Source organism: Cheilinus undulatus, linkage group 20 (genome assembly GCF_018320785.1).
Source record: "Cheilinus undulatus linkage group 20, ASM1832078v1, whole genome shotgun sequence".
NCBI lineage: Eukaryota > Metazoa > Chordata > Actinopteri > Labriformes > Labridae > Cheilinus > Cheilinus undulatus.
In genome coordinates this window covers 6760753-6788168 of record NC_054884.1, presented here as the reverse complement: position 1 = coordinate 6788168, position 27416 = coordinate 6760753, and the positions used below count along the sequence as shown (strand labels likewise).

Here is a 27416-nt window from a genome sequence, read left to right as displayed (position 1 = left end):
ATATAAATACAATAAAAATTGTATACATAAATATTTTTCTGCTTTTTTGGGTCAAATCTTTTGATCAACTTCAGTTCTAATTAAAACTGACATCCTGATTACAGGATGGTCATATTTTTTCCAAAAAAACACACAAAACAATAATCATTTTCCAGATAACTAATGTTGGGAGGATGGAGGGTGTTTTTTAAATTAGTCCTGGGTATGTCGAGGTTACCCAAAATATTGACTTTGATGCATTATTAGTTTTTGTGTAGCATCCAATTTTAAAATGTGCTACCTTTCTGAGTAATTTGTGCACAAAAACGTCCCATTGACTCCCTTTAAAACCACATTTTTGATCTTTAAGTAATCAAACTGGCATTTAAAGGGTTAAAATCCTCAAAATGATTGAATGTTTAATAGTTTTGAGGACAGCTGAAGTTGTTTAAGAGATTTATGCAAAAAACAGCAAAAAAAAAAAAATTTAATCTGTCAAGTTTTTATATACATTTTTGTCCTTAATGGCTTTAAAAAGTAGTCAATTAAAGTGGTCCCTGAGGGTTAATATTCATGCCTCAGCAGTACTTCTCCTTTTTGTCTGTCTTTCAGCTTAATGTGTGTTCATCTTATGAAGTTCTCTTTTTTCTCTCTGCTCCTCCATGTTTTCTGCCTTCTGTACCGTCTGTTGCCTGTTTGGGAACTTTTATTTACAGTCATAGAGTTAAAACATTGCTGATAATCAGACAGCAGGAGTGAAGAATAAATGTTTTTCTAATGAAACATTCCATTGTGGTTTATTGACATTGGTTCATTTTTTCCCCTTTTTAAGGACGATACTGAATAAATTTATTTTATTGCATTAATGTACACCCATGAAGAAGCTAAAAAAAGACACTGACAGTCAGAATTTAATGCTCAAAGTTGCTGGAAGACTTTATTTTCTAAACAAGGTCTTCAAGACTGATACATTTTCTCCACTGTTTTGGTTGAACTTTGCATCCTGATACCTGTTAGAGAAACAAACACGTCAGTTTGACAAAGTCACTCAGCTCCTCGTACACGGAGCCGGCGGTGAAGAGGAACGGATACCTCCAGTTCAGAAGGTTTCCAGGGGTGAAGTCGCAACCTTTCATGTAGAGACTGATTTCACACGGAGAGATGGCGCTGCTCCACAGGTGGACGTCCGTGATGTCCCCAACGAAGGACTCAGCCTTGTCAAAGCCTCCCCCGTAGTTATCCTGATCTTGACCCAAAATGATGCTGGGACGACCAGTAATGGATGCATTGGCTCCCAGAATTGTCGGACCACTTCTCTTTCCGTTGACCCACAGCGTGTTCAAGTCGTTGTTGGAGTCCCATGTCCAGCAGACAGAGTTCCAATCATCAGTTTCATCATGGAGCCCAGAGACCTCAAGAGACTCCCCGTTGATTTGCAGTTGGTACACACCAACAGAGGGCTTGAAGAGTAGGAAGGCGTTAGGGTGATCCAGGCTGGCCAGGGAAAACAGGGACTGGGCTCGGGTGAGCGAAGAGAAGTACCTCATGCACATGGTTGCAGCAGTGAGGGGCTTCTCCAAAGTGACAATAATCTTGACAAAAGAATCATTACTGCTCACTGGGAAGACAAAAAGCTTCTCTGAGCACTCTGCAAGCAAAGAAGAGATGACAAATTAGGACTGGTGACTCAAACGTTCTACTTATGTTTAAGCCTAATGCTACAGTCAAAAACATGCAATTTATTCTCATTAATCCAGACTCAGTTACCATCAGGACAAAGTGAAAACAAAATTTTAGACATTTTTGCAAATTTATGAAAACCAAAAAGAATTAAATATATCCCACTGACATAAGTGTTTAGACCCTTTGCTAAAAGTGTCAGTTTAGCTGGGGCTCCTCTTGTTTCTATCAATCTTTGCTGAGATGATTCTACACCTTGACTGGAGTCCACCTGTCCTAAGTTAAATTGCTTTGGACATGATCTTGAAAGGCACACACCTCTCTGAAAAAGGCCTCACAGCTGACAAGGCATGTCAAAGTAAGAACCAAGCCATGAGGTCAAAGGAACTACCTGCAGAGCTCAGAGACAGGATTGTTGCAAGGCACAGATCAGGGGAAGGCTAATTCTCAGATGGAAGAAGTTTGGCACAACCAGGACTCTTCCAAAAGCTGGTTGTGCCAAACTGAGCAATCAGGGGAGAAGGGCTTTGGTAAGAGAGGTGACCAAGGACCTGATGATCGCTCTGACTGGGCTCAAATAGATCCTGAGTGGAGGTGGGGCAAAGTCCCAGAAGAACAACCATCACTGCAGCCCTCCACTAATCTGGGCTTTATGGCAGAGTGGCGAGACAAAAGCCTCTACTCAGTAAAACTCCTAGTGGACTTCATGTGGAGTTGTTGTATGCAGAGTCTCTCCCATCTTAGCTGCTGAAGCTTGTAACTTGATCCAAGCATGTGCCATATTCCTTCCATTTATCGATGGTGGATTTAACTGAACTCTGGAGGATGTTCAGAGCCTTGGAAATGTTTTGTATCCACCCCTGACTTCTACTTTTCAATAACTTTTCTCTGAGTTTCTTGGAGTGTTCTTTTGTCTTCATGGTGTAATGGTAGCCATGAATACTGATTAACCAGGGACTGATTTTCAGACACAGGTGGTTTTATACTACAATCATTTGAGACAGATCCACTGCACTTAGGTGATCCCCATTTCACTAACTGTAAGACTAGCACCAACTGACTGGACCTCTGTTGAATTAGGAGGTGAATATTTATGGAGTCACTTACATTACGTTACATATTTTTAATTAAATTGACATTACTTTGTAGAAATCTGTTTTTACTTTGACATTAAAGAGTTGTTTTTTGTGATTTTTTTTTTTTTTTGGCAATAAGGACCCAAATTATATTGATCATTTTTGATTTATAAAATCAATAAAAGTGTAAAACATCCAAGGGGGTGAATACTTTTATAGGCACTGTAAAGCTGACATTATCAATAAGTTGGCTAAGGATAAACAAAAAGACACTGAATAAAATGAAGATGATTCCTTATAAATAAAAAGCTTTCTATTTAAAGAAGCTGTATGTTTATTTAATATATTTGTGCACAGATCTTTGTACGCATTTGCAAATACTTTTGCAACAATAATAGCTCCATAATAGGGGAGCCCAGTGAAGGCTCATGCTATCCAGGGGCCCTTCCTGGCCTGGTAGTTTGGAAACCCTGTCCTGGTTAACATTTATTTCTGATAATCACAGACATTACAGACAATAATAAACACCTCATTGGATACCTGCAGTGTGTCATGCTCTCACCTTGTTTCCCAGCATGTCCCGCACAGAGCGAGGCCAGGAAGATCAGCAGTAGTTTCATCATCTCTGGTCTGGAACGCCAAACAAATCTGAAACTGGAATGTGCTCTTATTTTCTCCTCATGATATTTATGGAGTTTTAGAGAGGGGTGGATGATGCTCTGGCCAATTGAAGAAAAGTTTATTCTCCATGACTTATTCAATTATTGATCCCGAGCCAATGGCTAAAGTTGACTCATGGTGGGGTGTTTGTGTACTGAAGGTTTGTGTCTAACTGCTGGATCCTGGCTGATTTGTGAACCATGCAGGCAATTTAAAACCCTTTAAGGGTGCTGAAGCTCCCCTTTAATTTCATCTGAGCACCACTAACACATAACAGAGGCATTTCCCAACCAGATTTTTAAAATATGATGAATGTTTTGTAAATATCTTTTACATTTGCAGCAAATAATTTGAATAAATCATAGTAAAAATCCTCAGGAGGCCTACTAAGTCAGACTTATGTGCCACCACCCCCCCCCCTCCATGAAATAATCCAAAAGCTCTAATAAGGCCCCAGGTGAGCAGACACAGAAAGAGCTACTGAGTTGTGCAAGATGGCCATAAATACTTGCTAAACCACAATATCAATGCCAAAAAAGTTGGTGCGCCATGTTAAACTGTCAGGAAAAACAGAATTTGATTGCTGCAGGCAGACACTACCCACACAGCAAACAGACTGTGCCCTGGATCCGGGGTGGAGGCCTCATAATGTCCGGAACGGATCCGGAAACCCAATCCATATCGTGCATGGTGCGACTGATCCTGGAATGGATAAGGATCCTGGATCTGGTCCGGCACAGAGCCTAACTGGATCCACTCATGAAGTGACACATCCGGTCTGGATCTGATTTGGATCCACTCATGATCCAATCATCCAGTTTGGATTCCATTCCTATCCATTCACGAAGCAGCTCATCCGGTCCAGATCCCATTTGTATCTGTTCATGAAGGAGCTCATCTGGCCCAGATCCAATATGGATCCCTTAATAAAGTGGCTTATCTAATCCAGATCTAATTTTGATCAATCAGGTCATTTCATGGATCCATTCCAGAGCTGTTGTTGAAAATAGCTCATCTGTTCAAACTAAGAGCAGAAATTTGATCCAAAATAGTTGGAAATGTTGATAAAATGATTAATTTAAGAAAAAAAAACAACAAAACATAATTATATGCACCAAACACCGCTTTCCACATTATCAAGCAAATGACAGAACATTTTTCAAGTCATCAGCCGTTAGAGCATAATTCAAATGTTTTTGAACAAACTTCATAATGATTGATAAGGAAATTTCCAATATTCCTTATATTTCTAATGCTTCACTGATGTTCTGTTAAGCTAATCCAAGGTCCCGGGTCAGGATGTACAGTCAGGAGTGGAGACTCTAGGCGTCTCTCCTCTGCTCCTGGGTTGATAGTCTAAACTCTCATTCTTGAGTAGATAAAATGCTGTTTGTTCCTTTAGTCAAGGATTGTTTCCTCACAGCTTGAACCTTAGACAGAGACAGTCTGGCTCCAGTACGGCAGAGTCTGTGGATCATATTTTGAGTTATGATCAAGATTAAGGTTGACCAAAGGCGTAAGAGGGTGAACTACTTTGGGGTTCGTAGGAAATCTGGCGTCAACCTCTTACTGTGTTGATGTCACTGTTTCTCCTCAGCCGAGACTAAGTAAACAGCTCAGCCTAAGTCATCTTGTGTCTCGTGTCTTTCTCTCACCTCAGTTTTTGCAGTATTTATGAAATATTTCTTTATCAAAAATAACCTTTTTCTTAAATATAAAAACCTCAAAATGCACTGTTCCACATTTTAAAGCAGGCCACAGGTTTCAGCATTATGGGAAAGAAAAAGGATCTCTCTGCTGCCGAAAAAGCCTCAAATAGTGCAATGCCTTGGAGAAGGAATGAAAACATGAAATATTTCAAAAAAATTCATCCTGATCATTGTACTGTGAAGAAATTTGTGGCTGATTCAGAGCACAGACGGGTTCATGCAGATAAAGGCATAATGAGGAAGGTTTCTGACAGACAAATTCATAGGATTAAGAGAGCAGCTGCTAAAACACCATTAAAAAGCAGCAAACAGGTATTTGAAGCTGCTGGTGTCTCTGGAGTCCCACCAACCTCAAGGTGTAGGATCCTCCAGAGGCTTGCAGTCGTGCATAAACCTACTATTCAGCCACCCCTAACCAATGCTCACAAGCAGAAACGGTTGCAGTGGGCCCAGAAATACATGAAGACTCATTTTCAAACAGTCTTGTTCACTGATGAGTGCTGTGCAACCCTGGATGGTCCAGATGGAGGAGTAGTAGACAGTTGGTGGATGGCCATCATGTCCCAACAAGGCTGTGACATCATCAAGGAGGTGGCGGAGTCATGTTTTGGGCCGGATTCATGAGGATAGAGCTGGGGAAGTAAAGTTTATTCTCCATGACTTATTCAATTATTGATCCAGAGCCAATGGCTAAAGTTGACTCGTGGTGGGGTGTTTGTGTACTGAAGGTTTGTGTCTAACTGCTGGATCCTGGCTGATTTGTGAACCACGTAGGCAATTTAAAACCCTTTAAGGGTGTTGAAGCTCCCCTTTAATTTCATCTGAGCACCACTAACACATAACAGAGGCATTTCCCAACCAGATTTTTAAAATATGATGGATATTTTGGAAATATCTTTTATGTTTGGGGCAAAAAATTTGAAAAAATCATAGTAAAAATCCTCAGGAGGCCTACTAAGTCAAACTTATGTGCCACCACCCTCCTCTCCATGAAATAATCCAAAAGCTCTAATAAGGCCCCAGGTGAGCAGACACAGAAAGAGCTACTGAGTTGTGCAAGATGGACATGAATACTTGTTAAACCACAATATCAATGCCAAAAAATGTTGGGGCGCCATGTTAAACTGTCAGGAAGAACAGAATCTGATTGCTGCAGGCAGACACTACCCACATAGCAAACAGACTGTGCTCTGGATCCAGGATGGAGGCCTCATAGTGTCCGGAACGGATCCGGAAAACGAACACACATCTTGCACAGTGCAACTGATCCTGGAACGGATAAGGATCCTGGATCTGGTCCGGCACAGAGCCTAACTGGATCCACTCATGAAGTGACACATCCGGTCTGGATCTGATTTGGATCCACTCATCCGGTTTGGATTCCATTCCTATCCATTCACGAAGCAGCTCATCCAGTCCAGATCCCATTTGTATCTGTTCATGAGGGAGCTCATCTGGCCCAGATCCAATGTGGATCCCTTAATAAAGTGGCTTATCTAATCCGGATCTAATTTTGATCAATCAGGTCATTTCATGGATCCATTCCAGAGCTCTTGTTGAAAATAGCTCATCTGTTCAAAATAAGAGCAGAAATTTGAAATGTTGATAAAATGATTCATTTAAGAAAAAAAAAACAAAAACAACAAAACATAATTATATGCACCAAACACCGCTTTCCACATTGTTAAGCAAATGACATTTTTCTCTATTTTCCTAAATATGAATGCAAATGACAGAACATTTTTCAAGTCATCAGCTGTTAGAGCATAATTCAAATGTTTTTGAACAAACTTCATAATGATTGATAAGGAAATTTCCAATATTCCTTATATTTCTAATGCTTCACTGATGTTCTGTTAAGCTAATCCAAGGTCCCAGGTCAGGATGTACAGTCAGGAGTGGAGACTCTAGGCGTCTCTCCTCTGCTCCTGGGTTGATAGTCTAAACTCTCATTCTTGAGTAGATAAAATGCTGTTTGTTCCTTTAGTCAAGGATGATCAAGATTAAGGTTGACCAAAGGCGTAAGAGGGTAAACTATTTTGGGTTTCGTAGGAAATCTGGCATCAACCTCTTACTGTGTTGATGTCACTGTTTCTCCTCAGCCGAGACTAAGTAAACAGCTCAGCCTAAGTCATCTTGTGTCTCGTGTTTTTCTCTCACCTTAGTTTTTGCAGTATTTATGAAATATTTCTTTATCAAAAATAACCTTTTTTTTTTTTTAAATATCAAAACCTCAAAATGCACTGTTCCACATTATAAAGTAGGCCACAGGTTTCAGCATTATGGGAAAGAAAAAGGATCTCTCTGCTGCCGAAAAAGCCTCAAATAGTGCAATGCCTTGGAGAAGGAATGAAAACATGAGATATTTCATGAAAAATTTATCCTGATCATCGTACTGTGAAGAAAGTTGTGGCTGATTCAGAGCACAGATGGGTCCATGCAGATAAAGGCATAATGAGGAAGGTTTCTGACAGACAAATTCATAGGATTAAGAGAGCAGCTGCTAAAACGCCATTAAAAAGCAGCAAACAAGTATTTGAAGCTGCTGGTGCCTCTGGAGTCCCACCAACCTCAAGGTGTAGGATCCTCCAGAGGCTTGCAGTCTTGCATAAACCTACTATTCAGCCACCCCTAACCAATGCTCACAAGCAGACACGGCTGCAGTGGGCCCAGAAATACATGAAGACTCATTTTCAAACAGTCTTGTTCACTGATGAGTGCTGTGCAACTCTGGATGGTCCAGATGGAGGAGTAGTGGATGGTTGGTGGATGGCCATCATGTCCCAACAAGGCTGTGACATCATCAAGGAGGTGGCGGAGTCATGTTTTGGCCAGATTCATGAGGATAGAGCTGGGGAAGTAAAGTTTATTCTCCATGACTTATTCAGTTATTGATCCAGAGCCAAAGGCTTAAGTTGACTCATGGCGGGGTGTTTGTGTACTGAAGGTTTGTGTCTATCTGCTGGATTCTGGCTGATTTGTGAACCACGTAGGCAATTTAAAACCCTATAACGGTGCCAAAGCCTCCCTTTAATTTCATCTGAGCACCACTAACACATAACAGAGGCATTTTCCAACCAGATTTTTAAAATATGATGGATTTTTTATAAATATCTTTTATTTTTGCAGCAAAAAATTTGAATAAATCATAGGAAAAATCCTCAGGTGGCCTACTAAGTCAAACTTATGTGCCACCACCCTCCTCTCCATGAAATAATCCAAAAGCTCTAATAAGGCCCCAGGTGAGCAGACACAGAAAGAGCTACTGAGTTGTGCAAGATGGACATGAATACTTGTTAAACCACAATATCAATGCCAAAAAATGTTGGGGTGCCATGTTAAACTGTCAGGAAAAACAGAATCTGATTGCTGCAGGCAGACACTACCCACATAGCAAACAGACTGTGCCCTGCCTGGTCACTCACTGCTGTGGGATGGCATCCCATTCTTCAACCAGCATTTGTCACAAGTCAGCCAGTGTGGTTGTGTTGGTCACTCTGGCACGAACAGCACAGCCAAGCTGATCCCACAAGTGTTCAATGGAGTTGAGATCAGGACTGCTGGCAGGCCAGTCCATCCTCTCCACTCTCAAATTCTGGAGGCAGTCTCTGATGAACCCCGCTCAGTGGGGGCGAACTTTGACATCTTGGAGGATAGAGTTCGGTCCCAGACTGTGGAGATATGGGATTGCCACTGGTTGTAGAATCTCATCTTGATAACTCTGCATTGAAATTTCCACCAATGATGTCGAGCCTTGTTCTTCTAGTAGGGGAGATGCCGCCCCACACCATCACACTGCCTCCACCAAAAGATATTACTCTCTCAGTGCTGCAGTTAGCATAGCATTCTTTGTGTCTTCTCCACACTTTGACCCTATGATCCAACTGCCATAAGCAGAATCTGGACTTATTGCTGAACATAATGTTCCTCCACATGTTCAGGTTCCAGTGCACATGTTGCAGACACCAGCGCAAATGGGCCTGCTGGTGAAGAGCAGTCATGGCAGGCCTCCTGGCAGCCCTATGAGACCAGAGATTGGCTGTGTGCAGTCTGTTCCAGATTGTCTGGTCAGAGAGCCATCGGCCATATTGTTCTGCAAACCTCGACTGAAAATCTGTAGAAGAAAGCCTATGGTACCTAGGTGCTGACAGGGTGAGGGAACGGTCTTTTAGGTATGTCGTCTTCTTCACGGCCTGTCTCTGACGTCCCGTGTTATATGGAGCTTAGCCTTCAGTTTGGAGATGGTACTAGGGTTCACTCCAAATAATGCTTCAACTTGGTTTTGCAGAAGCTTGAACTCGCCCAGTTTCTTTGGCCCTATCCAGATCAGTCAAAAGTGGCATGCTGATTCTCAGAGCAGACACCTGCTGACCACTGTCCCATGCTAGAAGTTTAAAAGAGTCAATAGCAGCAACAGAATCAGCTGTTTGGCACTGGCAGAGAAGATTTGGATCATTTTTTATTGGCACAACCCACATACTCAGCTCTGCTGCTCATCCCACAAATGCATGTTCCTTACAAATATGGCACCATTTAAAGGGGTAATAAACAGGCTTTCCAAGGGTATAAAATTTATCACCAAGAAGCATGGTTACAACAAAGATGGAAAATAGCATCACGCTAAATCTGGTGCAGCCATCTTTTTATTTTTTTTTAATAATTAATGACACTGCACACTGTCCTGTTAAATAAACTAAACTCAAACTCAAAGAAATAATCTAGCAATCACAAATTTACTTACTTTTCGTGCCTTGTTTAGAAAGTGTGTAGCAGTTTCGCTGCATTTTTTGTTGTACTAAGCACAAGAAATTTCATATTGGCTATTGTGAATTTCCAATGCTGTCAAAATGGCGGCATCTGGTGGCCAAGAGGGATACAGCTCTGAAAGGAGTAATAGTAATAATTGCTGGCAGGTGTGACAGGCAAACAGGTGTGCCTGCAGCCAGAATTAAAGCTCAGCACAGACAGGCAGAGGTCTCTGATTTCCATCCACTTTCCCAGCCATGCGTCCTTAAGAAAGTAGGATTGTTTCTTTGTTTTATTGTATTTTCTTTACCATTTTATGTTAATTATACCAACTGATACTTGATTGTTCAAATTTAAGTTAACCTCTTACGTTAATTGTTTTGTTAACACAGATACCATGGTTTTGATGGACAATAAAACCTCAGAGTGTTTCAATTGTTACTGGCTCTTTAATTTGAGAAATGTAGGTCAGCTCCTTTAACAAGAACCAACCTAACAAGTTTTAATATAGCTCTTAAACCTGTTTTTGTTTACACGCTATACAAGATTACCCAGCATTTTTAGTTCTTACTACCCTCAAATTTAAAGAGCGTCCATATAAATTGTGGACTCTTAGCCAAATGTGTCTGTGGCTGTCATACATTGCCTTCAAATGCCGTTGTTTACTGTGTACAGTTTTTCCATCTCTTCTCTAGTGTAAAGACTAATGTTTGACTTTTGTGCCACAATTTATATGTTTTGATGCTCTATAGAGGTGTAGACTGTACCTAGAGGTTGTTTTTTACCCAGTTGCAAACTAGCAGAGCTGGCAGGTAAGCCTGTTCAAAGAATTGGCTAAACCCCTAAAAACACCAGAGAATGGGTCGTCCCCATTTAGGATTTACACAGTGTTCCACATTATTATGCACATTGGATCTTAGTGTCATAGACATTCCTTTCTTTTTCTTTATTTTTCAATTAAACGATTTTTCCGCTCTAGCTGCTTGCACACTGGCTTACCCTAAATCTAACCACTCGGGTTTAAATGCCTAAACCGAACCACTCGGGTTTTAATAGCATAGGGGTCTATGCTAAGGTGCTCAGGTCTAGCTATGCTAAGCGTCTAGCATAGGGGTCGGGGTCTGCTACTGCACGCCCCAACGTACGGGGCTATGCTATGGTCTAGTAAGCACAGTGGTGTAGTCATGCTAATGTAACCAGGTGGTAAAATGGTGTTATATACGTATATATTTTATCCACTGAGTATTTATAGTTCTACTATTTGGTGAATTCAAATGTACATGTTTTATGTTGTTTTCTTATGTTTTGGACATCGTTTTGTTCTAAATGGGGAGGCAGACTCTAAGTGGAATTCCACAGGAAATTGCAGATTTTGGTCACTAGGTGGCAGCATCGAGTTGCAGAAAACGTCACTGCACCAAGTGCATCATGGTCTTGTTCTCTTCCTGTTTACCACATGTGACAATTCTGGGGTTTTGCTGAAATGACTGCGCTGTTTCTGTGTGTGCAAAAAGGCTAAAAACAGTGAGTAAACCAAAACATCTTGTTGGATTTTACTGTAACAACATGTTTTCTGTAACTATTTTAACGAGATGGTGTGTTTTAGGCTCTGCTGAGGTAGATGTGTTCAGATTTTTGGAGCCATCCGTGAGCACTGTTGAGCTTGTAAGTTAATGTTAGTTAGTTTAAATAGCACATGTGATTTTGTAATGCTGGAAAGTACATGATGTACAGTTTTATTTATCTTCTGTTTTAAAGGTAGAGACTTTAAAAGCCACTGCTGTATTTTTTTAGTTGTAAAATAAAAATTCAGCTACAAGAACCCCGAAGCTATTGTGTCCTGTGTGACAATCTAATTCCACGGGTTACATAATTTGGTACCAGGAGTGGGGTGTAGCTCAAACAACAGAGTGGCATATTTTATTTTTATTTCAGATATACGGCAGTTGTGAAGATAGCAGAGGAGGCTGTTTGGGACAAAAATGTCCACTTCCAAAAAACTGTTATAAACACTTGACAGATTAATATTTTTTCTGCTTTTTTTTTTGCATAAATCTCTTAAACAACTTCAGCTGTGCTCAAAACTACCAAACATTCAATCATTTTGAGGATTTTAACCCTTTGCCAGTTTGATTACTTAAAGTCAATGTTGCTTTTTATGAAAAAAAGTGAAAAAATATGATATCTTCCTTAAACCAAATGATGGATGGCTGGGGCGTTATTTCTAAATCCAGCTTGGATACGTCTATGATTAGCCAAAATATTGACTTTCATACATTATTAGTTTTTGTGTAGCATCCAATTTAAAACTTACTACCCTTTCAAGTCATTAACATAAAAATGTCCACTTCCAAAAACCCAAAAAATAATATACACATATAAATACAATAAAAATTGTATACATAAATATTTTTCTGCTTTTTTGGGTCAAATCTTTTGATCAACTTCAGTTCTAATTAAAACTGACATCCTGATTACAGGATGGTCATATTTTCTTCCAAAAAAACACACAAAGCAATAATCATTTTCCAGATAACTAATGTTGGGAGGATGGAGGGTGTTTTTTAAATTAGTCCTGGGTATGTCGAGGTTACCCAAAATATTGACTTTGATGCATTATTAGTTTTTGTGTAGCATCCAATTTTAAAATGTACTACCTTTCTGAGTAATTTGTGCACAAAAACGTCCCATTGACTCCCTTTAAAACCACATTTTTTGATCTTTAAGTAATCAAACTGGCATTTAAAGGGTTAAAATCCTCAAAATGATTGAATGTTTAATAGTTTTGAGGACAGCTGAAGTTGTTTAAGAGATTTATGCAAAAAACAGCAAAAAAAAAAAAATTTAATCTGTCAAGTTTTTATATACATTTTTGTCCTTAATGGCTTTAAAAAGTAGTCAATTAAAGTGGTCCCTGAGGGTTAATATTCATGCCTCAGCAGTACTTCTCCTTTTTGTCTGTCTTTCAGCTTAATGTGTGTTCATCTTATGAAGTTCTCTTTTTTCTCTCTGCTCCTCCATGTTTTCTGCCTTCTGTACCGTCTGTTGCCTGTTTGGGAACTTTTATTTACAGTCATAGAGTTAAAACATTGCTGATAATCAGACAGCAGGAGTGAAGAATAAATGTTTTTCTAATGAAACATTCCATTGTGGTTTATTGACATTGGTTCATTTTTTCCCCTTTTTAAGGACGATACTGAATAAATTTATTTTATTGCATTAATGTACACCCATGAAGAAGCTAAAAAAAGACACTGACAGTCAGAATTTAATGCTCATAGTTGCTGGAAGACTTTATTATTTTCTAAACAAGGTCTTCAAGACTGATACATTTTCTCCACTGGTTTGGTTGAACTTTGCATCCTGATACCTGTTAGATAAACTAACACCACCCCCTTTTGACAAAGTCACTCTGCTCCTTGTACACGGAGCCGGCGATGAGGGAGAACAGATGCTTCCAGTTCAGAACGTTTCCAGGGGGGACGTTGCAACCATTAATGTAGAGACTGATTTCACACGGAGAGATGGCGCTGTTCCACATTTGGACGTCCGTGATGTCCCCAACGAAGGACTCAGCCTTGTCAAAGCCTCCCCCATAGTTATCCTGATCTTGACCCAAAATGATGATGGGATCACCAGTAATGGATGCATTGGCTCCCAGAATTTTCCGACCACTTCTCTTTCCGTTGACCCACACCGTGTTCAAGCCGCCTTTGGATTTCCATGTCCAGCAGACAGAGTTCCACTTATTTGTTTCATCCGGGAGCCCAGAGACCTCAAGAGACTCCCCGTTGATGTGCAGTCGGTACACACCAACAGAGGGCTTGTAGAGAAGGAAGGCGTTAGAGTGAGCCGGGGTGGCCAGGGAGAACAGGGTCTGGGCTCGGGTGAGCGAAGAGAAGTACCTCATGCACACGGTTGCAGCAGTTAAGGGCTGCTTCTCAAGGGGAAGAGGCTTGACAAAAGAATCATTACTGCTCACTGGGAAGGCAAAAAGCTCCTCTGAGCAATCTGCAAGTAAAGAAGAGATGACAAATTAGGACTGGTGACTCAAACGTTCTACTTATGTTTAAGCCTAATGCTACAGTCAAAAACATGCAATTTATTCTCATTAATCCAGACTCAGTTACCATCAGGACAAAGTGAAAACAAAATTTTAGACATTTTTTCAAATTTATGAAAACCAAAAAGAATTAAATATATCCCATTGACATTAGTGTTTAGACCCTTTGCTAAAAGTGTCAATTTAGCTGGGGCTCCTCTTGTTTCTATCAATCTTTGCTGAGATGATTCTACACCTTGACTGGAGTCCACCTGTCCTAAGTTAAATTGCTTTGGACATGATCTTGAAAGGCACACACCTCTCTGAAAAAGGCCTCACAGCTGACAAGGCATGTCAAAGTAAGAACCAAGCCATGAGGTCAAAGGAACTACCTGCAGAGCTCAGAGACAGGATTGTTGCAAGGCACAGATCAGGGGAAGGCTAATTCTCAGATGGAAGAAGTTTGGCACAACCAGGACTCTTCCAAAAGCTGGCTGTGCCAAACTGAGCAATCAGGAGAGAAGGGCCTTGGTAAGAGAGGTGACCAAGGACCTGATGATCGCCCTGACTGAGCTCAAATAGATCCTGAGTGGAGGTGGGGCAAAGTCCTAGAAGAACAACCATCACTGCAGCCCTCCACTAATCTGCGCTATATGGCAGAGTGGCGAGACAGAAGCCTCTACTCAGTAAAACTCAGTAAAACTGTATAACTGACGTTACACAGAGCCCTTACTAAGTCTTAACTGCTGCCTCCTGTGTGATGAGAAAGGCAGCCTTTCCTGTGAGCCTGCGCTGAGGGCAACAGACCCAACCATTATGCTTACAGATCTAAGTACACGCTTACGGATCTGGGTACAAATCGTGCACCATACAAGTGTTGCAAAAGTCACGTGCGTATGACAGCCAATTGTGAGGCAGATTCTGAACCAAAATGAACTAAGTCCACAATTACAAATTGGTCTACATATTTCAAGATTAGTGCACGCATTTGTGGATCTTTGTACCAATTTGCAAAACTTTGCACACATTTGCAGATCTTTGCACGAATTTGCAGATCTGTATATACATTTGTGGATTTGTGCACAGATCTTTGCACGCATTTGCAAATACTTTTGCAACAATAATAGCTCCATAATAGGGGAGCCCAGTGAAGGCTCATGCTATACAGGGGCCCTTCCTGGCCTGGTAGTTTGGAAACCCTGTCCTGGTTAACATTTATTTCTGATAATCACAGACATTACAGACAATAATAAACACCTCATTGGATACCTGCAGTGTGTCATGCTCTCACCTCGTTTCCCAGCATGTCCCGCACAGAGCGAGGCCAGGAAGATCAGCAGTAGTTTCATCATCTCTGGTCTGGAACGCCAAACAAATCTGAAACTGGAATGTGCCCTTATTTTCTCCTCATGATATTTATGGAGTTTTAAAGAGGGGTGGATGATGCTCTGGCCAATTGAAGAAAAGTTTATTCTCCATGACTTATTCAATTATTGATCCCGAGCCAATGGCTAAAGTTGACTCATGGTGGGGTGTTTGTGTACTGAAGGTTTGTGTGTAACTGCTGGATCCTGGCTGATTTGTGAACCACGTAGGCAATTTAAAACCCTTTAAGGGTGTTGAAGCTCCCCTTTAATTTCATCTGAGCACCACTAACACATAACAGAGGCATTTCCCAACCAGATTTTTAAAATATGATGGATGTTTTGTAAATATCTTTTATTTTTGCAGCAAATTATTTGAATAAAGCATAGTAAAAATCCTCAGGAGGCCTACTAAGTCAAACTTATGTGCCACCACCCTCCTCTCCATGAAATAATCCAAAAGCTCTAATAAGGCCCCAGGTGAGCAGACACAGAAAGAGCTACTGAGTTGTGCAAGATGACCATGAATACTTGTTAAACTACATATCAATGCCAAAAAAGTTGGGGCACCATGTTAAACTGTCAGGAAAAACAGAATCTGATTGCTGCAGGCAGACACTACCCACACAGCAAACAGACTGTGCCCTGGATCCGGGGTGGAGGCCTTATAATGTCCGGAACGGATCCGGAAAACCAATCCATATCGTGCATGGTGCGACTGATCCTGGAATGGATAAGGATCCTGGATCTGGTCCGGCACAGAGCCTAACTGGATCCACTCATGAAGTGACACATCCGGTCTGGATCTGATTTGGATCCAATCATCCGGTTTGGATTCCATTCCTATCCATTCACGAAGCAGCTCATCCGGTCCAGATCCCATTTGTATCTGTTCATGAAGGAGCTCATCTGGCCCAGATCCAATATGGATCCCTTAATAAAGTGGCTTATCTAATCCGGATCTAATTTTGATCAATCAGGTCATTTCAATAACAAAATTATTAATTTAAGAAAAAAATACAACAAAATATAGTTATATGCACCATACACTGCTTTCCACATTATCAAGCAAATGACATTTTTCTCTATTTTCCTAAATATGAATGCAAATGACAGAACATTTTTCAAGTCATCAGCCGTTAGAGCATAATTCAAATGTTTTTGAACAAACTTCATAATGATTGATAAGGAAATTTCCAATATTCCTTATATTTCTAATGCTTCACTGATGTTCTGTTAAGCTAATCCAAGGTCCCAGGTCAGGATGTACAGTCAGGAGTGGAGACTCTAGGCGTCTCTCCTCTGCTCCTGGGTTGATAGTCTAAACTCTCATTCTTGAGTAGATAATGCTGTTTGTTCCTTTAGTCAAGGATTGTTTCCTCACAGCTTGAACCTTAGACAGAGACAGTCTGACTCCAGTACGGCAGAGTCTGTGGATCATATTTTGAGTTATGATCAAGATTAAGGTTGACCAAAGGCGTAAGAGGGTAAACTACTTTGGGCTTCGTAGGAAATCTGGCGTCAACCTCTTACTGTGTTGATGTCACTGTTTCTCCTTAGCCGAGACTAAGTAAACAGCTCAGCCTAAGTCATCTTGTGTCTCGTGTCTTTCTCTCACCTCAGTTTTTGCAGTATTTATGAAATATTTCTTTATCAAAAATAACCTTTCTTGTTTTTTTTAAAATATCAAAACCTCAAAAATGCACTGTTCCAAATTATAAAGCAGGCCACAGGTTTCAGCATTATCGGAAAGAAAAAGGATCTCTCTGCTGCCGGAAAAGGCCTCAAATAGTGCAATGCCTTGGAGAAGGAATGAAAACATGAGATATTTCATGAAAAATTCATCGTGATCATCGTACTGTGAAGAAATCTGTGGCTGATTCAGAGCACAGACAGGTTCATGCAGATAAAGGCATAATGAGGAAGGTTTCTGACAGACAAATTCATAGGATTAAGAGAGCAGCTGCTAAAACGCCATTAAAAAGCAGCAAACAGGTATTTGAAGCTGCTGGTGTCTCTGGAGTCCCACCAACTTCAAGGTGTAGGATCCTCCAGAGGCTTGCAGTTGTGCATAAACCTACTATTCAGCCACCCCTAACCAATGCTCACAAGCAGACACGGTTGCAGTGGGCCCAGAAATACATGAAGACTCATTTTCAAACAGTCTTGTTCACTGATGAGTGCTGTGCAACTCTGGATGGTCCAGATGGAGGAGTAGTGGATGGTTGGTGGATGGCCACCATGTCCCAACATGGCTGTGACATCATCAAGGAGGTGGCGGGGTCATGTTTTAGGATGGATTCATGAGGATAGAGCTGGTAGGCTCCTTTAGGGTCCCTGAAGGTGTGAAGATGATCTCAGCAAAGTATCTAGAGTTTCTGACTGACCACTTTCTTGGTACAAAAAGAAGACCAGTGTCTTCTGTAGCAAAATGATCTTTATGAATGACAATGCACCATCTCATGCCGCAAAGAATACCTCTGTGTCATTGGCTGCTTTGGGCATAAAAGGAGGAAACTCATGGTGTGGCCCCCATCCTCTCCTGACCTCAACCCTGTTGAGAACCTTTGGAGCATCCTCAAGCTAAAGATCTATGAGGGTGGGAGGCAGTTCACATCAAAACAGCAGCTCTGGGAGGATATTCTGACATCCTGCAAAGAAATTCCAGCAGAAACTCTACAAAAACTCACAAGTTCAATGGATGCAAGAATTGTGAAGGAGATATCAGAGAAGGGCTCCTATGTTAACAAGGAACTTTGCCTGTTAAGATGTTTTTGGTTGAAAAAGCTTTTGATTTCAGTAAATATGACCTCCTAATGCTGCAAATTCAACAAATGACCATTTTCTGTTCTTTACAACCTATAAAATGTTTTAAACTCTGTTTTGCATAATAATGTGGAACAGTGCATTCTTAGGTTTTCATTTTTTTAAATAATGGTTTTCATTTTGAATTTTGTTCAAAAAGATTTGAATTATGCTCTAATGGCTGATGACTTGAAAAATGTTCTGACTGTCATTTGCATTAACATTTAGGAAAATAAGAGAAAAATGTCATTTGCTTAATAATGTGGAAAGCAGTGTATCAGAGAGACAGGTGCTGCTAGGGCGGGACCGACGTCATTCTCGGAGTCCTTTGGTGCTGCAGGCAGACACTACCCTAATAGTGAACAGACTCTGCATGGGATCCGGGACGGAGGCCTCATAAAGTCCGGAACAGACCCGGATAATGAATCTGCACCGGAATCCACTTGCATGGCGTGACTGATCTGAAACGGATAAGGATCCTGGATTTGGTCCGGCACAGAGCCTAACTGGATCCACTCATGAAGTGACACATCCGGGCTGGATCTGATTTGGATCCGGTCATGATCCAATCATCCAGCTTGGATTCCATTCCTATACATTCACGAAACAGCTCATCTGGTCCAGATCCCATTTGTATCTGTTCATGAGGGAGCTCATCTGGCCCAGATCCAATATGGATCCCTTAATAAAGTGGCTTATCTAATCCGGATCTAATTTTGATCGATCAGGTCATTTCAATAACAAAATTATTAATTTAAGAAAAAAATACAACAAAATATAGTTATATGCACCAAACACCGCTTTCCACATTATCAAGCAAATGACAGAACATTTTTCAAGTCATCAGCCGTTAGAGCATAATTCAAATGTTTTTGAACAAACTTCATAATGATTGATAAGGAAATTTCCAATATTCCTTATATTTCTAATGCTTCACTGATGTTCTGTTGAGCTAATCCAAGGTCCCAGGTCAGGATGTACAGTCAGGAGTGGAGACTCTAGGCGTCTCTCCTCTGCTCCTGGGTTGATAGTCTAAACTCTCATTCTTGAGTAGATAAAATGCTGTTTGTTCCTTTAGTCAAGGATGATCAAGATTAAGGTTGACCAAAGGTGGAAGAGGGTAAACTGCTTTGGGCTTCGTAGGAAATCTGGCATCAACCTCTTACTGTGTTGATGTCACTGTTTCTCCTCAGCCGAGACTAAGTAAACAGCTCAGCCTAAGTCATCTTGTGTCTCGTGTCTTTCTCTCACCTCAGTTTTTGCAGTATTTATGAAATATTTCTTTATCAATAATAACCCCCCTTTTTTTTAAATATCTCATGAAAACATGAGATATTTCATGAAAAAATCATCGTGATCATTGTACTGTGAAGAAATTTGTGGCTGATTCAGAGCACAGACAGGTCCATGCAGATAAAGGCATAATGAGGAAGGTTTCTGACAGACAAATTCATAGGATTAAGAGAGCAGCTGCTAAAACGCCATTAAAAAGCAGCAAACAAGTATTTGAAGCTGCTGGTGCCTCTGGAGTCCCACCAACCTCAAGGTGTAGGATCCTCCAGAGGCTTGCAGTCGTGCATAAACCTACTATTCAGCCACCCCTAACCAATGCTCACAAGCAGACACGGCTGCAGTGGGCCCAGAAATACATGAAGACTCATTTTCAAACAGTCTTGTTCACTGATGAGTGCTGTGCAACCCTGGATGGTCCAGATGGAGGAGTAGTAGACGGTTGGTGGATGGCCACCATGTCCCAACAAGGCTGTGACATCATCAAGGAGGTGGCGGAGTCATGTTTTGGGCCGGATTCATGAGGATAGAGCTGGGGAAGTAAGGTTTATTCTCCATGACTTATTCAATTATTGATCCAGAGCCAAAGGCTAAAGTTGACTCATGGTGGGGTGTTTGTGTACTGAAGGTTTGTGTGTAACTGCTGGATCCTGGCTGATTTGTGAACCACGTAGGCAATTTAAAACCCTTTAAGGATGCTGAAGCTCCCCTTTAATTTCATCTGAGCACCACAAACACATAACAGAGGTATTTCCCAACCAGATTTTTAAAACATGATGGATATTTTGTAAATATCTTTTATTTTTGCAGCAAATAATTTGAATAAAGCATAGTAAAAATCCTCAGGAGGCCGACTAAGTGAAACTTATGTGCCACCACCCTCCTCTCCATGAAATAATCCAAAAGCTCTGATAAGGCCCCAGGTGAGCAGACACAGAAAGAGCTACTGAGTTGTGCAAGATGGACATAAATACTTGTTAAACCACAATATCAACGCCAAAAAATGTTGGGGCGCCATGTTAAACTGTCAGGAAAAACAGAATCTGATTGCTGCAGGCAGACACTACCCACATAGCAAACAGACTGTGCCCAGCCTGGTCACTCACTGCTGTGGGATGGCATCCCATTCTTCAACCAGCATTTGTCACAAGTCAGCCAGTGTGGTTGCGTTGGTCACTCTGGCACGAACAGCACAGCCAAGCTGATCCCACAAGTGTTCAATGGAGTTGAGATCAGGACTGCTGGCAGGCCAGTCCATCCTCTCCACTCTCAAATTCTGGAGGCAGTCTCTGATAAACCCCGCTCAGCGGGGGTGAACGTTGACATCTTGGAGGATAGAGTTCGGTCCCAGACTGTGGAGATATGGGATTGCCACTGGTTGTAGAATCTCATCTTGATAACTCTGCATTGAAATTTCCTCCAATGATGTCGAGCCTTGTTCTTCTAGTAGGGGAGATGCCGCCCCACACCATCACACTGCCTCCACCAAAAGATATTACTCTCTCAGTGCTGCAGTTAGCATAGCATTCTCTGTGTCTTCTCCACACTTTGACCCTATGATCCAACTGCCATAAGCAGAATCTGGACTTATTGCTGAACATAATGTTCCTCCACATGTTCAGGTTCCAGTGCACATGTTGCAGACACCAGCGCAAATGGGCCTGCTGGTGAAGAGCAGTCATGGCAGGCCTCCTGGCAGCCCTATGAGACCAGAGATTGGCTGTGTGCAGTCTGTTCCAGATTGTCTGGTCAGAGACCCATCGGCCATATTGTTCTGCAAACCTCGACTGAAAATCTGTAGAAGAAAGCCTATGGTACCTAGGTGCTGACAGGGTGAGGGAACGGTCTTTTAGGTATGTCGTCTTCTTCACGGCCTGTCTCTGACGTCCCGTGTTATATGGAGCTTAGCCTTCAGTTTGGAGATGGTACTAGGGTTCACTCCAAATAATGCTTCAACTTGGTTTTGCAGAAGCTTGAACTCGCCCAGTTTCTTTGGCCCTATCCAGATCAGTCAAAAGTGGCATGCTGATTCTCAGAGCAGACACCTGCTGACCACTGTCCCATGCTAGAAGTTTAAAAGAGTCAATAGCAGCAACAGAATCAGCTGTTTGGCACTGGCAGAGAAGATTTGGATCATTTTTTATTGGCACAACCCACATACTCAGCTCTGCTGCTCATCCCACAAATGCATGTTCCTTACAAATATGGCACCATTTAAAGGGGTAATAAACAGGCTTTCCAAGGATATAAAATTTATCACCAAGAAGCATGGTTACAACAAAGATGGAAAATAGCATCACGCTAAATCTGGTGCAGCCATCTTTTTATTTTTTTTTAATAATTAATGACACTGCACACTGTCCTGTTAAATAAACTAAACTCAAACTCAAAGAAATAATCTAGCAATCACAAATTTACTTACTTTTCGTGCCTTGTTTAGAAAGTGTGTAGCAGTTTCGCTGCATTTTTTGTTGTACTAAGCACAAGAAATTTCATATTGGCTATTGTGAATTTCCAATGCTGTCAAAATGGCGGCATCTGGTGGCCAAGAGGGATACAGCTCTGAAAGGAGTAATAGTAATAATTGCTGGCAGGTGTGACAGGCAAACAGGTGTGCCTGCAGCCAGAATTAAAGCTCAGCACAGACAGGCAGAGGTCTCTGATTTCCATCCACTTTCCCAGCCATGCGTCCTTAAGAAAGTAGGATTGTTTCTTTGTTTTATTGTATTTTCTTTACCATTTTATGTTAATTATACCAACTGATACTTGATTGTTCAAATTTAAGTTAACCTCTTACGTTAATTGTTTTGTTAACACAGATACCATGGTTTGGATGGACAATAAAACCTCAGAGTGTTTCAATTGTTACTGGCTCTTTAATTTGAGAAATGTAGGTCAGCTCCTTTAACAAGAACCAACCTAACAAGTTTTAATATAGCTCTTAAACCTGTTTTTGTTTACACGCTATACAAGATTACCCAGCATTTTTAGTTCTTACTACCCTCAAATCTAAAGAGCATCCATATAAATTGTGGACTCTTAGCCAAATGTGTCTGTGGCTGTCACACATTGCCTTCAAATGCCGTTGTGTTTACTGTGTTCATGACCAGATGAAAGCCCCCCCCCACACATGCGATCATCAATGCAACCCTGTCTCTCCAATCTTTGTGCAGATACAGCATTTTAACAGAGTGATATTGTGGGTTTTGTACACAGATTGAAGAGACTGCGTTTTTAATTGGGCTCTTTCTTTGCAGCCGCTGAAGCCCATCTGAAGTGTTTTGCTCTAGTAGAGTAGCTCAATAACATTTTGTACCTAGCAGTGATGGAGAGCCAGCAGAATGTTAAAGGACAAGATCAAGCCTTAAAAGTCTCATAACTCTCCTATGAGGACAATTTTCATACAGGAGACAATAAAGCCATATTTGTTACCTCTGTACCACCAATAGGCAAGCAAATAGAGTAACATAATACATCTAGTTTGTACTAAATTATACCAGTGTCTTCCAGTGTATGTGGTATACTCATCAAATAAAAAGAAACTGCTATTGTATCGTCATGCAAAGCACATTGATGCTCAAACCAGTTAATTAATATTCATGCTTCAGCAGTACTTCTCCTTTTTGTCTGTCTTTCAGCTTAATGTGTGTTCATCTTAAAAGGTTCTCTTTTTTTCTCTGCTCCTCCATGTTTTCTGCCATTTTTACCGTCTGTTGCCTATTTGGGAACTTTTATTTACAGTCATACAGTTAAAAACATTGCTGATAATCAGACAGCGGGAGTGCAGAATAAATGTTTTTCTAATGAAACATTCCATTGTGGTTTATTGACATTGGTTCATTTTTTTCCCCTTTTTAAGGCGATAATGATTTATTTTATTGCATTAAAACGGTGGGCACCACTTTACATTTATTAGTTTTTCCATCTCTTCTCAAATGTAAAGACTAGGGCTGTCAAAGTTAACGCGTTAATATCGCGTTAACTCAAATTACTTTTAATGCCGCTAATTTTTTTGTCACACGATTAACGCACGCGCGTTCTGTATGACCCTCGATGCATCCCGTAGTTTGCCAGACCAGGAAGTGGCGCCGTTGGTATGCTGTACAAGCGAGCAGAAATGGATAAAGGAAGAGACTTTTGTATGGCAGGTTCAGCTTTCAGATCATGTCAGATAAGACTGAAGTTATTTTCTCCTACTGTCGACTTGAACGGAGTTACAGGAAGTTCGTAGAGTCTTATATAGTCCGCACCACTTGCTGGCCATGCACACCGCTAATGCAGAGAGCCGCCCCCCTCGCCATGCTGGATTTGTTTACAATGGAGACACTCAAACAACTCAGCAGGGATGGACTCGCTATCCGGCACACCGGGCATTTCCTGGTGTGCCGACACACTTTTGGGCCAGTATGATTTATTCATTTATTTGGGCTATTATATATGCCATGAACCAGCACCACAGCTGCACTGACTAAAGGTCCATTTATCTGCTGCTCTCATCCCCACGCAGCTCCTGCTTGAAAGTGAAAGTATTCGGAAAAAACGAAACTTACTAAAATGATCGACTGGAACTGTGAATAAACGCCAAATTTAAATAACAGTCAATCAAGATGTTGCAAAACTGTCAAAGACTCTGCAGTCCCTATAGGAGATTGTCTGATGCATGGTGAATGTACAGCTGCATCATGAGGAGGAGGAGACACAGCAGCAGAGGCTGGTGTGTGACAGGAGAGCAGAGGTTAGTGAATGAGCTCTGTAGAGTATCATAATATAAGCTGAAAACATTATTATACTGTGGGTCTCCTTTATTTAGGAAGAAAAAAATGGTTTTAGATCAAATCTGTAGCTCTTCTATGATCTGAAGAATGAAGAGATGGTTAAGTCCTTACTACACCTTAAGAGTTCTCCATTGAGACTTCTTTTACTTTGTGTGTTCATGAGTTTTCAAAAGAGGCTTCACATGTGTGTTTATTATTATTCCAGTAAATCTACTGGACTGATGACAGTCATTTCTTACAGTCAGCATTTATTTTACATTTGGACTACATTTGGACTACATTTTTTTATTTTGAAAGTAAAAATATGATAAATAATAGCAGACATTTTTAAAGTAATTAGTTGCTTTTTCGCTTGAGCAGGGCAGATGTGTCCACCTTACTCACATCAGAACAGTGAAACACCATTAGATGCGTCTGTGCCTTACTGCTGAGCTCTCAGCAGAGATTTGACTTCTTTATGTCCATGTGTGATGATGAGATCTGTTGTTCTGTGTTCAGCTGCTGAGAACAGAGGAGTTAACTTCTAGAAGTCTAAAGTTTGACTCTATATTGTGGTATTATTCAGTAATGTTACATTAAGTTCAGTATCTCCATCTGTTGTGGCTTGAGTTTACCATGTTATGCTCTCAGCAGATTTTTGCAGCGTTCAGTATCTTTGAGCTCAGACTAGAGAATTTTCTGGACTTTATCTGTTGTTGTTTTGGGTTGTTGACATGAACAAACATTTGCATAAAGAAAGCATTTTTGTCCACTTGTGTTGATAAGGGTATTTAAATCTTGAGAAATAGTGCTATAAGGTACATTTAGAACAGACAAAAAAAGTGTGATTAATTTGCGATTAATCGTGAGTTAACTATGGAATCAATGAGATTAATCACGATTAAAAAGTTCAATCTATTGACAGCCCTAGTAAAGACTAATTTTTGACTTTTGTGACACAATTTATATTTTTTGATGCTCTATAGAGGTGTAGACTGTACCTAGAGGTTGTGTTTTTCACCAAGTTGCAAACTAGCAGAGCTGGCAGGTAAGCCTGTCCATAGAATTGGCTAAACCCCTAAAAACACCAGAGAATGGGTCTTCCCCAACTGGGATTTACACAGTGTTCCACATTATTATGCAAATTGGATCTTAGTGTCATAAACATTCCTTTTTTATTTCTTATTTTCTATTTTTTCAATTAAACAAATGTTCTGCTCTAGCTGCTTGCCCACTGGCTTACCCTAAATCTAACCACTCGGGTTTTAATGCCTAAACCGAACCACTCGGGTTTTAATGGCGTAGGAGTCTATGCTAAGGTGCTAAGGTCAAGCTATGCTAAAGTCAACTAAGCACAGCGGTGTAGTCATGCTAACAACAGCTTACACGCTGCACGCCCCAGCATAGAGGACTCTGGCTAAACGCCCTAGTGTAGAGATTTTATCGAGGTCTGCAGCCAGACCCTCTTGGCAATGTCAATGGGGCGGAATAATAGGGAGAGAGCTGGTAGACCCCTTTAGGGTCCCTGAAGGTGTGAAAATGACCTCTGCAAAGTATAGAGAGTTTTTGACTGACCACTTTCTTCCATGGTACAAAAAGAAGAACTGTGCCTTCTGTAGCAAAATTCTCTTCATGCATAACAATGCACTGTCTCATGCTGCAAAGAATCCCTCTGTGTCATTGGCTGCTATGGGCATAAAAGGAGAGAAACTCATGGGAGGATATTCTGATATCCTGCGAAGAAATTCAGAAATTCAGCAGAAACTCTACAAAACTCAAAACTTCAATGGATGCAAGAATTGATATCAGTGATATCAAAGAAGGGCTCCTATGTTAACATGGAACTCGGCCTGTTAAGATGTTTTGGTTGCAAAAGCTTTTGATTTCAGTAAATATGACCTCCTAATGCTGCAAATTCAACACTACCATTTTCATTTCTTTACAACCAATATAATGTTTTCAAACTCTGTTGTGCATAATAATGTGGAACAGTGAATTTTGAGGTTTTTTTTTTTTTTTTTTGAAAAAAAAAAGTTATTATTGGGAGGTTTGTTCAATAAAATTTGAATTATGCTCTAACGGTTGATGACTTGAAAATTACACTGACTGTCATTTGCATCGACTATTTAGGAAAATCAGAGAAAAATATAATTTGCGTAATAATTTGGAACGCGGTGTACTGTTGATGTCAATGTATGTGTGTTGGATCAGTAGCATTGGTGCTTAGGTTCTGGCTAACAGTTACTTTGTTTTAGAGCTGAAAAATGTGTCAAACTGATTTTGGGTTCTGATGAAATTATTTATCCTTTGTACTTTTTAACCCATTTAACCACTTTTTCTACCAATTTTTACCACTTCTTTTGCTAATTTTAACCCATTTTTGTCGTTTTTCACCCTTTTTGCTAGTTGTCAATCAATTTCTCCACCTTTGTGGAAGTTTTTGCCACATACAACCAATTTTGCCAATTTTTGACCCTTTTGCTAATTGTTGCCCATTTTCACCATTTCTATTTGCCACTTTTAAACCGTTTTTATTGCTTCTTGCCCATTTTAGCTTCTTCAAACTGTAGATCAGTTCTGATGTTGACATTATCTTTGCTACTTTTCACCTATTTTTACCACTTTGCTATTTTTTTCTTTTACCATTTCTTTTTTTTTTTGTGGAATTTTTTGGGCACATTTAACCCTTTTAGCCCTATTTTGCCCCTTTTGTGCCTGTTTTAACCCAATCATGTTGCTTTTTGCCAAGTTTTCCATTTATTGGTTGATGTTTGCCCAATTATGCCACTTCATTTTGCTACTTCAACCCATTTTTGCTGTCTTATTTTTTTTGCTGAATTTTGACACATTTTTGCTACTTTAACCCATTTTCTTGTGTTTTTTTTTTTCCAAATATATTTTGTCACTTTTAACCCATTTTTCTTCCTGCTGGCCCTTTTGCTACATTTTTCCACTTTTACGAATTTTTGCCATTTCTTGCTGCTATTTTTGCCACTTCCAGTTTTTGTGCCACTTTTGACCCATTTTATCTTGTTTGTTTTTAAACATCCTATGTTGCTTTTAACCAGCCTTTGCCTTCTTCTGCCCATTTTTACTGCACTTCTGCCACTATTAACCCCCTTTTTTTTGTTTACTCTTAACCAATTTTACCTTGTGTTGCCACTTTTTTCCAGTAATCTTGTCTTTTTATGCCCTTTTGACCAATTGTTCCTCACTTTTTAATCAATTTTCTGTCCATCTTTGTCACTTTTTACCCATTTCTGCCACTTTTAATCCATATTTGCCACTTTCTTTCTGCTATTCCTTTTTTC

General features: G+C 40.5%; 2 protein-coding genes across 2 annotated transcripts; both read right to left on the bottom strand.

Moving 5' to 3' along the window:
* Window positions 1-975: 975 nt before the first annotated feature.
* LOC121528819 (serum amyloid P-component-like) lies at window positions 976-3380 on the bottom strand. Its single transcript, XM_041816426.1, has 2 exons — window positions 3298-3380; window positions 976-1627 (listed from the first exon to the last, which is right to left on the bottom strand). Exons 1-2 carry the CDS (start codon window positions 3356-3358, stop codon window positions 993-995), a joined length of 696 nt encoding a protein of 231 aa, XP_041672360.1. The 5' UTR covers window positions 3359-3380; the 3' UTR covers window positions 976-992.
* Window positions 3381-13232: 9852 nt separating this feature from the next.
* Window positions 13233-15263, bottom strand: LOC121528558 (serum amyloid P-component-like). Its single transcript, XM_041816067.1, has 2 exons — window positions 15184-15263; window positions 13233-13861 (listed from the first exon to the last, which is right to left on the bottom strand). The coding sequence occupies exons 1-2, from the start codon at window positions 15242-15244 to the stop codon at window positions 13233-13235; spliced, it is 690 nt and encodes a 229-aa protein (XP_041672001.1). The 5' UTR covers window positions 15245-15263.
* Between the last annotated feature and the right edge of the window lie 12153 nt (window positions 15264-27416).